The sequence below is a fragment of the Vanellus vanellus genome, assembly GCF_965231255.1.
Source record: "Vanellus vanellus genome assembly, chromosome: 9".
In the NCBI taxonomy this organism is placed as follows: Eukaryota; Metazoa; Chordata; class Aves; order Charadriiformes; family Charadriidae; genus Vanellus; species Vanellus vanellus.
In genome coordinates, this window is record NC_138914.1 from 7,673,604 (window position 1) to 7,687,799 (window position 14,196).

The 14,196-nt window shown below is 41.7% G+C and overlaps 1 protein-coding gene across 1 annotated transcript in view; it reads left to right on the forward strand.

The window, feature by feature from the left end:
* Window positions 1-646: 646 nt before the first annotated feature.
* The window catches only part of CHL1 (cell adhesion molecule L1 like), a gene marked incomplete at both ends in the record, with an annotated part of 56,556 nt that continues 43,006 nt past the window's right edge, over window positions 647-14,196 (forward strand). The window contains 4 exons of the mRNA XM_082487980.1: window positions 647-737; window positions 2,759-2,864; window positions 4,525-4,715; window positions 13,406-13,528. Of these exons, the coding sequence (XP_082344106.1) occupies window positions 647-737; window positions 2,759-2,864; window positions 4,525-4,715; window positions 13,406-13,528 (511 nt within the window). The remainder of the gene's footprint in view (window positions 738-2,758; window positions 2,865-4,524; window positions 4,716-13,405; window positions 13,529-14,196) is intronic.

Consider the following 14,196-nt stretch of genomic DNA (forward strand, 5'->3'; position numbering starts at 1 on the left):
GATGTATAATGGATTGTGTAAAACCTCCGTGTAGTAGTTCTGGGATTATGGAGGAAAAGCAAAGGTTTCGTGTTCTGGTCCTCGTTAATGAACTAAACTAGATAGTGTCCTTTTTTAAACATAAATGAAAGATAAAAGTCATATGGGATTTATGAACAAGGTCATTAGTGTGCCAAATTTCTCTCATTAGATCTCTTACATTGCTTTTCAACTTACACAACTCTCATTAGAAGAATTTATGAACTGGAATGATGACAAATATACTGTATTTTAAACCATCCCTACTTTTAATTGCAAAACAACAACAACAAAATAATTATACTTCTATGCTATAATGGTTTTGTACTTTTGTGAATGTATTTTTTTCTTAGGAACTTCATAGAGCACCTCCCTGAAGCCAGGGGGTGGGGGGAGAGGGGAGGAAATTGTACCACTTAGTGCAATTTGCAATTTAGTTGCAAATCCTGAAGCATTGCTTTAATTTGCTAACCTTGTTAGAACCAAGTTAATATTGCGAGCTAATATGGCTGTTTCTTTTTCTCACTAGACTTTCAATTTCACATGCTTACATCTGATTTGAAGTGACGGTGAGAGGAAGCATAAGGTGTCTCTCATTCTGTTTGGACTCCTCGTTTACAGAAGAGTGATGGAGACGTTATTAAGCACAAAAGGGATCCCCATATGCCTGTTTTTCTTTGTATTGAGTTTGGCAGCAGCTATCGAAATACCATTATCAGGTGAGTTGTAGCTTTTCACTGAACATTTTGCTGTTTTGTTTTCGTATCCCTCTTTTTTTTTTTTTTTAAACCTTTCCCCGAAGAAAAAAATATTAAATCCCACTTTTCAGTTGTTCCATTTTGAATTTAATTCTGCCAGAACATGGCCTTTGGGAAATTCAGATGCGATAAAAATGTAAGCTACTTTGTTTGGACCTGTTTAAATGTAGCAGTAAACTTGTCTAATAACATATATCTGGTGTTTGCGATCCAGCAGACTGCTTAGCTGCGAGGGTTTGGGTTTGTCCTTCATGTAAATTCCTCGTTTTGGCTCTGAATCTCCCCGAAGCTTGTTTGATGTACGGATACCCTTACTTACTTGTCTTGCAACCTGCCGTTTCAGTCTGAAAAAGGAGCAGGTGTATGTCTCAGGGCGTACATTAGTCCCCAGAGAAGTATTTCCTACGCCTCGCATAGCGCCCTGGGGAGCACCTCCTTTATCCCTCTCCGGCTGCGATGCATTCAAACTGCCTGTTTTACACGGTCGGTGAGGTTTCGGGACACGTGTAAAATATGGGATGAGGCTCTTAGGGGACAATCCAATGAAAGCCAATGGACCCCACTGCCTGGAGTCCAGCCCAGACCTCCCAGGCTTTGCGTTTTTTCAAACATAAATAGACCAGGAGGATTACAAACTACAGGGTATTTTGGGGGGAAAAAAATCAATCAAACAAACAAAAAACACCCAACCCAAAGCAAAACCCAACAATGTTGGGTTTTGAATGAATGATGGTGGGGTTAAAGAAAGAAAGAAAGAAAGAAAAGAAAAAGGCTCTTCGCAGGGCTTTGGGTGCTGTAGCCTGGGTAGCACATGGGCCAGTTCAGGGCATGGTGCGGACCTGCGGTGAGCCGTTAACACTCTGGCCTCTGCCAACAGCCCCCGCTGCAAAGGGGAAGGCAATCAAGCAGGTTTACAGGATATTTTTCTAAAGCTATCCAAACTCATTTAACAGCATTTGAAAGTAGAAGTTTTTTGGAGGAAAGTACCACGATGGCTCCTTGTGTTTAAATAAGGTAAAAGCGGAGCTGTGGCTGTAAAGTGCAGGACAAAGTGTCTGGGCATCCACTGCTTTTATGTACCTACACGGGGGAACCATTTAGCCCTTAATTTACGTTAATGAAGCATTTTATATTTTAATAAAAAGGAATTACGTCTGAGCAGTGAAGCTGGTGGGTTTGGAAGTGGTCGGCTTTGAGGCCACATGGTATGGCAAAACACCACGTTTCGCTCCAGCTTTGAGCTTCCTGGACTCAAAAGAGAAAGCAAAGAGGATGTTAATTTTCTTCCTGGCTGTTTATAACAATGAGATGATCCTATTATCCCCAGCTCCACTGCGGGGAGCATTCTTCCTCGTGCGGCTCTGTTACACAGACATTCGCAACACTAATTCCCTTAGAAAAAAAAAAAAAAAAGAAGTTAGTGAAACATCATTGCGTGACCGTGCGACTGGTAACGGCTCTTCCCCTGCTCTACCCTGGAGGGGGTATTAAGTCATCTTTGCAGTCCATGGATTTCCTGGCAATTTTATCCAGGATGGAGATAGCAGTTTGCTACTCCACGTGTGTGTGTCTATGTGTCTGGATTAAAAAGCCAGTTATTGACTTCACCGCTGAATAAATTTACCAGTCCACACACCCAGGCTTTGGCTTTAGCTTCAGCATGGCCCCAGCTCTCCTCTGCCCTGGGTGGGCTGGTTGTACGTGGAGGCGTGCGCCAGTCATGCCCCTGAGCGTCTGGCCGAACCTGGTGCCATCAAGCCTTCCTCTGGCTGCTGAGGCCATGGTAGTGTTCAGCTTTGGGAGCAGAGAGTATTGTCAATGCCGGGAAGAGGACGATAACCATCCTTTTTTGTTCTTTTAAAGCAAGCCTCGCTCTTTGCAGGAGTAAGGTACTCCTGACATTGTCCCTTTTGAAGAAAGGGCCTCAGTGACGCACAGTTTTGCTTGAATGGCGTTTTAACCCGGTACCTCTTTGTGTTCAGTTGCTCAGCTTCCAACGATCACGGAGCAATCTCACACCCAGGTTGCCTACCCTTTTGATGAGGACTTTACAATTAAATGTGAAGCTAGAGGAAACCCACAGCCCACGTGAGTACTGCTTTCACCTGGCGGAGCAAGCAGCAATGGAGTTTGCTTTTAGCCTTTGCCAAACGTTGTTCTGGTTTTGAGGAGGGGAGGAATGCTGTACAGGAACCCCCTCATCATTGCAAGGTGAGGTTAAGGTTTGGGTTTCCGTTAAAGCCATTCAGCTCTTGTTGCTCGATCACTTCCACACGCTCTGCGAATAGATATCGACATGCCGCCTTCTTGCTGGGAGATGTTCCATATCTCTAGCACGTGCTAAGTTCACCCCATGATTTAAAAGCGCTTCTCTGGGCTGTGCTGCAAAAGATAGGAGGTATGTTATGGTAATCAAAGGGTCCCAGCTGCTCTTCTGCCTTTTCTGCAGCAACCCTAAAACCACCAAGCACATTAAACTGTGTATTCAGAGATCCTATCTGCATTTTATGAGATACCTTGTCTGTACCTGACATCGTCATGGCCGTGGCGATGTTACAAATATACACATAAGGGGTTATTGAAATAAATATCCAAAGATATAAGCTTTGTGTATTGTACAGCACTGTAAAAAGGAAAAATATTTTTAATGAAAATGTGATTAACAAAAATGTAATAATAACATAGTAAAAGCTCCTCCTGAGACTTTTCCCACTGGATGGTGTATGGGCTAAATTAACAGCTGTTTCGCATGTTATTTTTACTCTTTTATCCTTCCTTTCTTGTTTCTCAACAACACAGTTTAAACTTGCTTAAAAAAGGCGGTTGTTATTTTTATATCAAGATGGTTTGAACATCATTTTTAACTGAGCTCTGAATGGAGGTCTGTAGTGTAATAACAGATTTCCTTTGTTTCACTGTTCGTCAGCAGATCAATGAAAAGTTTTCTGGTATATTTAAATGTATGTGATGGTGCTGGTTAGGTGATAGGAACCCGTACGCCCTCCATAGAGTCACAAAGCAGTTTTGCCAATACTAGTGAAGTGCCAAAACATACATTTCTGTTGAGATTAATTTATTCTCTTAAAACATTGCAAAATATTGGAAAAGGTAAGTATTCCACTAAATGCATGTTATACTGTGATTTCCATCCATCTCTGATTTTGCATCAATATAGCCCGATTTCAAGCCACCTGAGGCTTCCAGATACATAAGCTATGACCAATACTTCAGCACTTATCAAAATCACTCCCCAGTAGTACCAAAACTACAAGTGATCCTATGTGAAGACTGGGAGAATCTCAGTCAAGTCATCTTGGTTTCTTCTGGTTTCCGCCATGGTATCTCCTGTAGATGGTGAGAACAGCTCCTATCAATCCTTGCCAGTCAAAAGTATCAGCTCTCCTGCAAGAGACAGCTTTTTCGCAAAGCTCTAATTCCTTTCGCTGCGTGGCTCTTGCTTTCACAGATGGTCTCTCTCACTTTTTGTCCTTGCCCTAAGCTTGATATTCTTATTTCGTGTCACAGTCGGTTATGCAAAAGTAAAGTGTCCAGCAGGAGAGATGCCCAATAGCTGACACAAGTTATAGCAGCACAGTGGTGATTTTACCATCCAACTCTCTCCTCTTATATCAAGTTTATCCCTTTTATTTGAATAGTGCATTATTGGACCCATATTCACCCCTGTTTTTGTACCAGATTGCTCTCAGTTCTGTGACCTGTCCTTTGCAACACTCGTATTATTTTCCAGCTTCAACTGGACTAAAGATGGAAAACCGTTTGATTTATTATCTGACCCGAGAATAGTTGCATCTAACAACTCTGGAACATTTGTGATTCAAAACCGTGGAATCATCACCAATTTTCAAGGGAAATATCGTTGCTATGCATCCAACGTGCTGGGGACTGCCATGTCTGAAGAAATTGAGCTAATTGTTCCAAGTAAGGGCTTTCACTTTGCTTTTGTTTTGGTTTTTAAGGTGAAGACTGTTTCCTTAAATTAAATGGGAAAGAACTAGTTACTAAGGAGGTGTATGGTAAAATGTGCGCTGTTTGTTATTCAGTGATATTGGAAGGAAAAAAGTCTGTGTGCTCCCTGGAATTATTTGATTTCGTTCCTGCTTTTGAGGGCAGAAGGCAAATCTGAATGCGGGATTTCAGACAGTACCACTGGACTAACGAGTCCTTACAGGTTTCCAAGTGCTGATACTGACACTCCTTATCAACTCTAATTAATACAAACGCAACTGGGTAAATAATGTATATATTTTCCTGGATTTATTAATTTGAAAACGTTTATTGTTTACTGAGTCTCATCTGCCCCACTTTGCCTCTAGAGGGTGGGTTAGTGGGTAAATTAGTATAAACTTTTTAATAGCCAGCTCAGGAGAGCTGAACGTTCAATGATAGAAAATTATTTGCTTTGACTTGACTATTTAAATGCCTTTATAAAGCACTTGTTTTGCCTTTGCCATAAAACCCATGAGAATTATTTTCTGATTTGTATTTGCTTAGAGCCACTCTTTGCTCTTGCGATGCTTCCTCTCCTAATACGTTTCTCTTTCTGTAAAGAAGAAAGCATAAATATTGATGAGAGTTGTAGTCTGGTAAATTCTCTCCCTAATCTGGAGAGAGACGATTTGTTTGTGAGCTGATGCCAGCACATCATGAAAATACAGAAATTAAAATATTTGGAGAGATAAAACAAATAGCAGAAAAGATGGCAGAGTAGCTATCCTAACTGCAGCACAGTTATTGAAAGCTATTAGCTGTTCATGAAAGGTAGAAATAATGGCATAGGTAATGAAATAGTTTTAGAAATATATTAAAAATTAAAAATATACTGGGCAATAAAGGAATAGGAAGTCATTGTCAGAGAAAACAAAATTGGTTTGAGTCAAATCCCTTTGGGGAAGTGTTGTAAAAGACACTTTGTGAGCTTGAGGAAACTCCTGAGTTAAAGTTGGAGTGATCTCTCTAATAGTGGAGAAATTTATTTGAGAAAGGATTAGGAATCATGTGATGCTTTCACTTTCCAAACATTTATTGGAGAGCAAATGCTGTTAAGAGTCATAAGACTGTAATATTTCAGCTTGGCAACTGTGACTGAGTGCCCAGAAATTGGGAGGACAATATGGTCTCCATCTCCGAGCAGGGAATGTGAGATCAGAAGCTGGGGGGAAGGTTGGGAGAAAGAGCAGTTTGGTACTGCAAAATAGCAACCGATGCAAATGTTTGAAAGCTGAAGGGGAAGCGATCCAATCAACTGCGTGTTCATTACTCTGATGTCAGTAGCGTTCAGGGTTTGGTATAAATACTTCCAGGGACCCTATTAAAGACTTGGAACTGAATGGAAAATAAGCTCAAAAATATAGTAGTGAAAATTACAGATCCTAGAAACGTGTCCTTCAGTCAGAGGAAGGGCAGAGGGGAAAACGGGTGATTTTTAAGGACCAAGTTTATAGAAGTGAGATGAAATTTGCTGATAAAAAGTTGAAGGTCATGATTAAGACAACATTGATACAACCTTCTTCTTACCAATACATTTAAGTGCTTGTAGTTTGGAAGGAACGTAGGAAGATGAAGACACAGTTGGTCATAAATTCAGGACCAAAATATATGAAATGAGAGGAGGAAAATCTGAGGCAGAAACTTCCTGGTGGGAGTAGAAAAGACAAGAAATGGCACAGGCTCCACGTGGAGCAGGGTGAGACTGTGTGTTGTAGTCAAGTGGCATAGAAGAGAATCAACAGTGCAGTGGAGGGTTTTTTTTCCAGGCTAGATCCTACATTTCCAAGTTCCTACAATATTTTATTGTCAGGGGATCTGAAAGAACTGGGCACATGTGGGATCGGTGCGTCCACATGGCGGGGGATACCTCCAAAGTCTTCTCAGCCTTTGCAGTGACAAGAGACAGCCACTTAGCTACAAAAACCTACTTCTAGCAGGGCAGTGTAGAGGAAACAGGCTATGAGAAACATGCATAATAATTTCTGGCATGTTTTTATCATAGCAAATGATCCTGAGAAGTATTTTAGGCATAGCCAGGGTGGGAGAGTCATGGTGCTGTGGTTACGTTGGAAATAAGACGCATCGCAGAGGCTGGGAGAGTTCCTGGAAGAGGGCTGCTAAGGATGCCGTGTAAATGTATTGTTACGAGTGCTCCTCAAGAAAGACAGCATTTCTTTTCCTTCCAGCCACTTTTATGGATTTATTTTTTTTTCCTAGCTAAATTTATTCCACATTCAGCTGTATCGCACAGTATTCCCTAGTGCAGTAACTTGGCGTTTGGTGAGGAATTACCAAGGTTACACATATTGCTGTATGGTTAATCTCTACCAACTTGCAATTGCTTTAAGGGAATAGCATTCCTTAGCAGAGGACAGCTGCACAGAGTTTTAGGATATTAAGTTGAAGTTTATTGAACTAATGATGTAAGTTGGCTCCACAGGTAGGACAGCGCAGCTGATATCAACTGGAGTTTCAGGCAGGAACAGGAGAGTGATGCAGTCACTCAGAGCTTTAGGCAGGACGCAATTATTCACTTTGGGGCCTGGCCAGGGTGGTGGGGTTGATATGACTTCTCTTAAGCAAAGTGTCTCAGACTCATTAATTTTCAGAGGAGTTGAAGACCTCAGTGTCATGATTCAGTGAAGGTATATCACCTCCAGCAGCAGAATATTCTGATACTCTATTGCTACTGAGCTAAAAAAGATGCTTAAAAATGGAAAACAGGAACGAGTTGATGTCTGTATCTGGAATTATTGAATCTGTACTCAGAGCTGATAATTTTTGCTTCTAATGGAAAATGGTCTATACTAGCTTGAGTAGCTATTAAATATACTGGGGCTAGTCAGCAACAAATTAATTGAGAAGTTTCAAACATGGTTGTTAGCACTAAAATTCCTCTTGCATTTGATAATGCATGCGAAGTCCTAAATCCCGAAAATAAATAAATGGTACAGATAATATATTAGAGGGATTTACCCGACTCCCACACCTTTTAAGGCACATTTGCTTTCATTCGTACTCTTCTGTCATAAATTCTTTCATTTAATGGTGCAATGTGGACGCTGATAATTACATCAGGATTCAGGGAGTAACAGAAGACACCTTTGATTTTCTAAAGTGCTGGATAGACTACAACTGTGCTCCAGTGAAAGAGAGCTGCTGGTGCACAGATCCGCTGTAAATTAGGCAATCACTGACACAGAAGAGTTTGGGATAAATTACCTCTATTCACCCTCAAGTTTTGAAGCAGAGACTGGTACATGTGAGATCACTACACGCATTCATGATAATGATGCAGAGGTGGCGGTGCTTTGCCAGCTGTATTCAACTAAAATGTAAACTACTTGGCAAGTCACTATGCCAGTGAAGTGAAGAAAAACCCAGCAAGACAGCCTAGGCCAGGGTTTTTTTCATAAATTACATTTACGCTGCAGAAGGAGAATACTGGGTCTGTAAGGAAAGTAAAGTTGTGCCTGAAAAGGAGAACAAAAGACTGTTTACTCACAGTATTCGTTCCAGGAAAGCAATAGAAATGTCAGCAGAAATGATCATTAAATCTCACCTACATAAAGAAAATACCACACCTCCCCTATATATGATGACATTAAGGAGAGCCGGCAAGAATGGGGTCTGAGGATCTCTATATGTTTGCATCGTTTACCCAGTCCAGATTGTTACAAGATACGTGCAGCACGAAAATGAATTTAAATGGTGAGAACACAGACCTCAGCTACCCTCCTCCTGTATTTAGGGAATCTGTTGCCTGAATTACTGAGTAGGCCCAATGCCAGGGGAAGGAGAAGAAGTACAATTTAAACTTCTTTAATTAACTGTAGTGTAAAAGACTCTTCATGGTAGACTGCATTAAGATTTATGCTCAGTATTTCTAAAGCCACTGCTCCAAAAGACCGAAGATCTGAGGATGGAAACATAAAATTGTCCAGTGGCAGGCTGTACTATGCCAATGATGTTCGTTCTAGAATTCCCAAAGAAAGCAAAACCCAGATGTGAATATTTTTAAATCAATAAAAGATACTGAGCTGATACTAAAATAGGAGGTCTCAGTAACACGCTTTGTGAAGGCGTTCAGTATAGCCTTTATGGAAGAGAAGACAAAAGAGAGTAACTCCCTGAGACTTTGCAGATGATGGGAATAAAATTTAAACTTCTTGCCTCCTAAACCAGTCTCCTATACCTTTGACAACTTTTCTGGCCATCTAAATCTTTGGGATCACTCTGGTTGTTGCCAGCGATCATCATTTTGGATAGACAGAAATTTACACAGGGAAAAAAGACCATCACTGATTCACTCATAAAAGCCTCATTGGGAGCAAGAGGACGGACAGCCACAGTCCTCCTGACAGCCAGACTTTCCTAATTTAATGCAGCAATTATAAAATCTATAAATAACAGCATCATATCTCATAAACAGTTCAAAGGCTGCAATGAAAATCACAGATTTAAATACTGCTTATATGACTTGGATCAGAGTATCAATTGATGCAGTGAGATGAGTACTGGGAGCTGCCCAAGCTGTATGCAGTACAACTCATGGGATCGGTGACTGTAAGTCACGTTTAAGATTCTTCCATGTGTCGGGATGTTCACTGCACAAGACCTATATCTGTTTAACAAATCAGTCAGCTACTAATTAAAGTGTCTGAGGAGCTGGGAATTTCCAGGATATAGAAATTTCTTGACTATTTCCACTTTCCCTCACTCTTATATACTTTAAGGATTTATTTGCATGGAATTATTTAAGAATATCCATGCTAAGTCAGGCTAAGCATCCATTCAGCCCAGGGCACATCTCCAGCAGCCTCCACAGAGAAGGTTATAAAAACAGACCTGGTGTATAGTGATGTTTTCCTACAGCAGTTTACCAAAATATTTACTAATTGCTGATTTACCTTAACGAGTTGACTCCCATTTTACACCAGATACTGGTAGAAACCAGGCACAGGAGTCTCAAGGACTTCTACAGTTACCTGGAGAAACCCTTTTCCTTCAGTTCAATTTCTCAACGCTTTACTCAGAAACATGTCAAATATGAGATCAAATGGATCCATTCCATTCTCTATAAACGGGTATAAATTGCCATACTCAAAACAGTTATAGTTGTGTGAAGTCACTGTAGTCAGAAATAGGAGAAAAACTAAGTTGTAGGACAAAGTGTGCTCAGAGGTACCTGAGTAAATCTGAAGCAATCCTGCTGGGGACTGGAGTACCCCAACTCCGGCTGCCGTGTTTCTGAATCCATCTATACTGCTAAACTCAAATTTAGATTGCACATTGCATTGTATTGGTCTCCCTCCTGTTTGCTCTTAGTTGAGATACTGCATTTTCTGAACAGAGAACAAGTAGGAGGACCCAACCTCCTTTCTGAAATTTCTCCTGACCAACGTAATTTGCCAGTGGTATTTCAGCCTAATCAAAAGTACCGTTCGGTCATTAAACTTTGAGTCACCCCAGGGATTAAACAGAGCCTGGTTCCTTGCACAAATGACTCGGGGCACTGATAATCTTCCATTTCTGTGGTTTACACACTGTCAGAGCACTGCAGTTCTGGTTTTTGAGCGCTGTACAACATTCACAGTACAGCTTTGTCAGGAAATAATATTTGGGCGACGAAGCCTTTCCCAAGACTGTTTTGAGAGCTTTACGTGTCACAGTGGGCTTTTAGAAGATGTCTCCGTACCTGAAGTCAGGTGTGCGGTTTTTCATCTTCCCTCTGGCCGTTTCATACGTGCCACTCGATTGCTCGTGTCGGGAGAGCCGTCCTGCTGGCACTTCAGCGAGCCTTTCTCAGAATCACTAAATAACGCTGTTCTCCCCTGTGTTATGGATATGTGAGAGGCAGCACTCGGAGCTATGCTGAATTCTCCGTCCCCTCTCATTATACCTGTGTGGGGGGAATTGCATGAAAGATCGACATGACAGTTTTAATGGTATCGCTGCAAAGAGATCAATTGGTTGTAAATTTTACAGTGTCCACGTGCTGCATTGATAACTCCATACAGTATTAAACGCTTTCATGACACAATTAATCTTGTATGATACTTTTGAGCTTAATTCAGCTGTAATAGATTCTGTGATCAGCCACAAATCAGTAGTGATTGATTCAGGAATATCCACTAATTAAAAACAGAGGAACACTGAAAAAAAAAAAATATTGCCTGCATATACATGCTGAAGACAAATGTGCAAGAGCCAAAGTCTAATGTGATATTAGCTTCTTAGATTTAATAAATCTCCTCATGAAGAATTCAGAAGCAGTTATTTTTCTACTCTTTGAGACCGATGGGACCCCAGCAAGAAAATATGCTTGTCAGAAGGTTTGGCTCAGGAATTTATCATGAAAGTCGAGTTTTCCTCTCTTGCAAAACGTCAAGGGTTCAAAACACTCAAAGTTATGCATTGAGGGGAAAATCAACGTTTTCCATGTTTTTCACAATGAACAAAGTGAAACAAAGCAGCCTGGAAGAACGCAGAAGCCCCGACCGCCTGTAGTTCAAGTACTTGTTAGAGATGGAGGACGCCGGGGTTCGAGTTGCTGCTTGCCCCACTGGGGCCCCTGCGCCATGCGTTGGAGATGAACTCCTGCCCTGCCAGCTAATGACACCAAGACCGTGATTTCTCACTGTCTCCTGGTGGGACTTACTATATTTTTGTATAATTCTGTAATCACTGGCTACAGAAATTGACTGAGAAGACCAGTGGTTATGGCACCCAACTGGGATATCGGAGACCCAGATTTAGCTGAGCCAAATGAGGCAGAAAATGGGTTTGAACAAGAGTTTCCGGTGCCCTAAATGAGTGATGTCACTATTAGTCTATTTGCTGGTCTGTCTGGTTTAGTCAGAAATCCTTATCCTTTACCTGATCCAGCTTTCTTAAAGTTTTGTTGGGAGTGATGTGCTTTTGGGAACAATTAAGCTTTAGATCAAAAAATTGGCTTTTTCCTACTGGAAAGTGTTCCACCTCTCCAGCAGCCAGCAGATGTGTTTTGCAGGACTTGAAGACTACAGGTTACTGAACCTACTGGATGTGAATATATAGTTCCCTTTGTTATCTGAAATTTCACCGACAGGGTGGGTAATGCTCGTTAGCCTCTCCTAAAAATTCATAATGTATTAATAATCCTCCTGGAGTTAAAAATCTCTGCACTATCTGCATAAAAGCAGTCAGCATTGTAGTGATTGTTTCTTTTTATGTTTATTAATCCTACGATGTATAAAGTCTCCTCAGAGTCCTGACGCTGCGTTTCTCACCCTCCTCCTTTGGTTTGACTCCCGCGATGTGACGCTGCAGCTCTCCCACGCAGCCGCGGGGCCACTGGCGTTTCAAATTGTTTATTCGCTATCAGAGTTCCCTGTTATGACTTGAACGCCGGGATGGCAATATTTGCCGTGCCAGTTTATTCTGCACAGCCAGGATACTTTCATTCCTTCGCTGTTTAATTACTGTTAATTTTGCTGTTTAATGCAGTTGCCTGAACTGAAACTTTGGCTAGTTTGAACTTGCCTGCAATGAAAGCAGGAGACAGCGTCCGCCCTGAAACTGTCTTAGCTACGGTCGTTTGAGGAGTGGTTACGTTTTGCAGACTGATTTCTTTGCAGTCATCTCTGAGCTGCAGCCTCCCCGTGCTTGGTGTGGTGTGGGCTCCAACCCACCTCTGCTTCTCCTCTTCTTGCATGCGCTCCGGTCGCATTTTGGGCTGCCGAGCCTGGCCAGGTTGCCCAAGCATGGTTCAGGCTTTGAACAGCCCGCTGGCATCAGTGCTGATGCTCTGGGTGATTAAACAAGTCCTTGAACCGCTAATTATTTAACCTATATTTAAGCCCAAATAGTGGCAGCCCTTGTGCGCCCCGGCGTGTTCTTCTGTGCCAATCCTGCCTCTGCATCCCGAAGGAGAAGCTTGCTGAGAACGTCTGCAGGTCTGCACAGCGCAGGTTTTACACCTGAGGGGATGAGGAGGCAATACAGTCTTTAAACCAGACTTCTGCTCCATCTGATTCTGGAGATGGAGAAGAACCGGGACAACTCCCAACTCCAGGCACAAGGCGGAATAGCTGCCCGATGTCCGTCCTCGCCTGCATTGACTTGCTGTGGCTTCTTGGGAACTGCTTCTTAGCTGAGACTTCCCAGAAGGTACTGCACTCCCAGACGGGTTCCTGATCTCCCAGGGACAACCTGGCATCCATCAGTGCACGGTCCTCTGTGCCCATCTTAGCCTCAGGCCGCGGTTCTGCGTGGCTTTGAGTTGTCCCTTCTGGACAGTACAAACAGAGGAGCTATAGAAAGCATTTGAAAATAAATGCATTAAAATAAAACCTCGTGGACACCAGAGAGACGTGTTACACATCACCATTCCGTTGCCTGGCTTTCGGAACTACAGGCTGTGCGCTTTATGAATGAAGAATGTGAGCAGACATTTCTTACCCTCAGTAAAATGCATCATTACTCTGTATCGCTTTGTAAATAATAGCAGTAACTAAAGGCAGAGAATGCAAAGGATGACGTTAAGGTAAATATTTTATTAAGAACTATATTAAGGGGGAAGCAAAGGGCAAAACTTCAACGAGTAGCAATAAAAGAGGAATTTCTTTGCTTTTGTACAGGTGTACCAAAGTTCCCAAAAGAAAAAATCGAGCCCCTCGATGTGGAGCATGGTGATTCTGTCATTTTGCACTGTAACCCCCCGAAAGGCATCCCGCCTTTGCATATCTATTGGATGAATATTGGTAAGTAAACAATTTTTACACAATTCATATGAGGAGACTCAAAACATTTGTCTTCCAGAGCAGTTTCGTTACAGATTCATAATTGATGGGAATGATGATTGTGCGAGTGCTTAGGAAAAAGATGTGGGTATTGAAAAACAAAATTGAAAAATGGAGAATGGAGATATATTTTTACATAACAAAGTTTAATTGTAGAGTGCATTGACACAACATATTATTAAATATGAGATATCAGAAAGCTTACGTATCGGTAAATGAGCCTAACAGTGATGAGGATTACTGCATTTGCAGCAGAGAGGATAAAATATGTCAATATATTATTTTTATCATTACTGTTTTCCTCTTTTGATAAACTAATGGTTGATTTATGATACTAAGAAAAACAAAATCTGTCAGGTATGTATAATTAGTTCCTTGTGGCTTTCTGTCACGGTATTCTTCAGCGTTTGTGTTCTGCAGGGATTTCTGGCTCTTGGGAAGCAAAGTAACTGGGATTGCCTCCATGACATGATGGGTTTGCTTCTGATGCTGGCCCAGTACTTGCAGAGACAGGGTGCCACATTAAACCTCTGATCTTATAAGGCAGCCTCTCTGCTCCTGACACACATATTTAGCACAGACCTGCATTTGGCTGGATCAACAACGAGACAGTGCAGCAACCTTAGTTC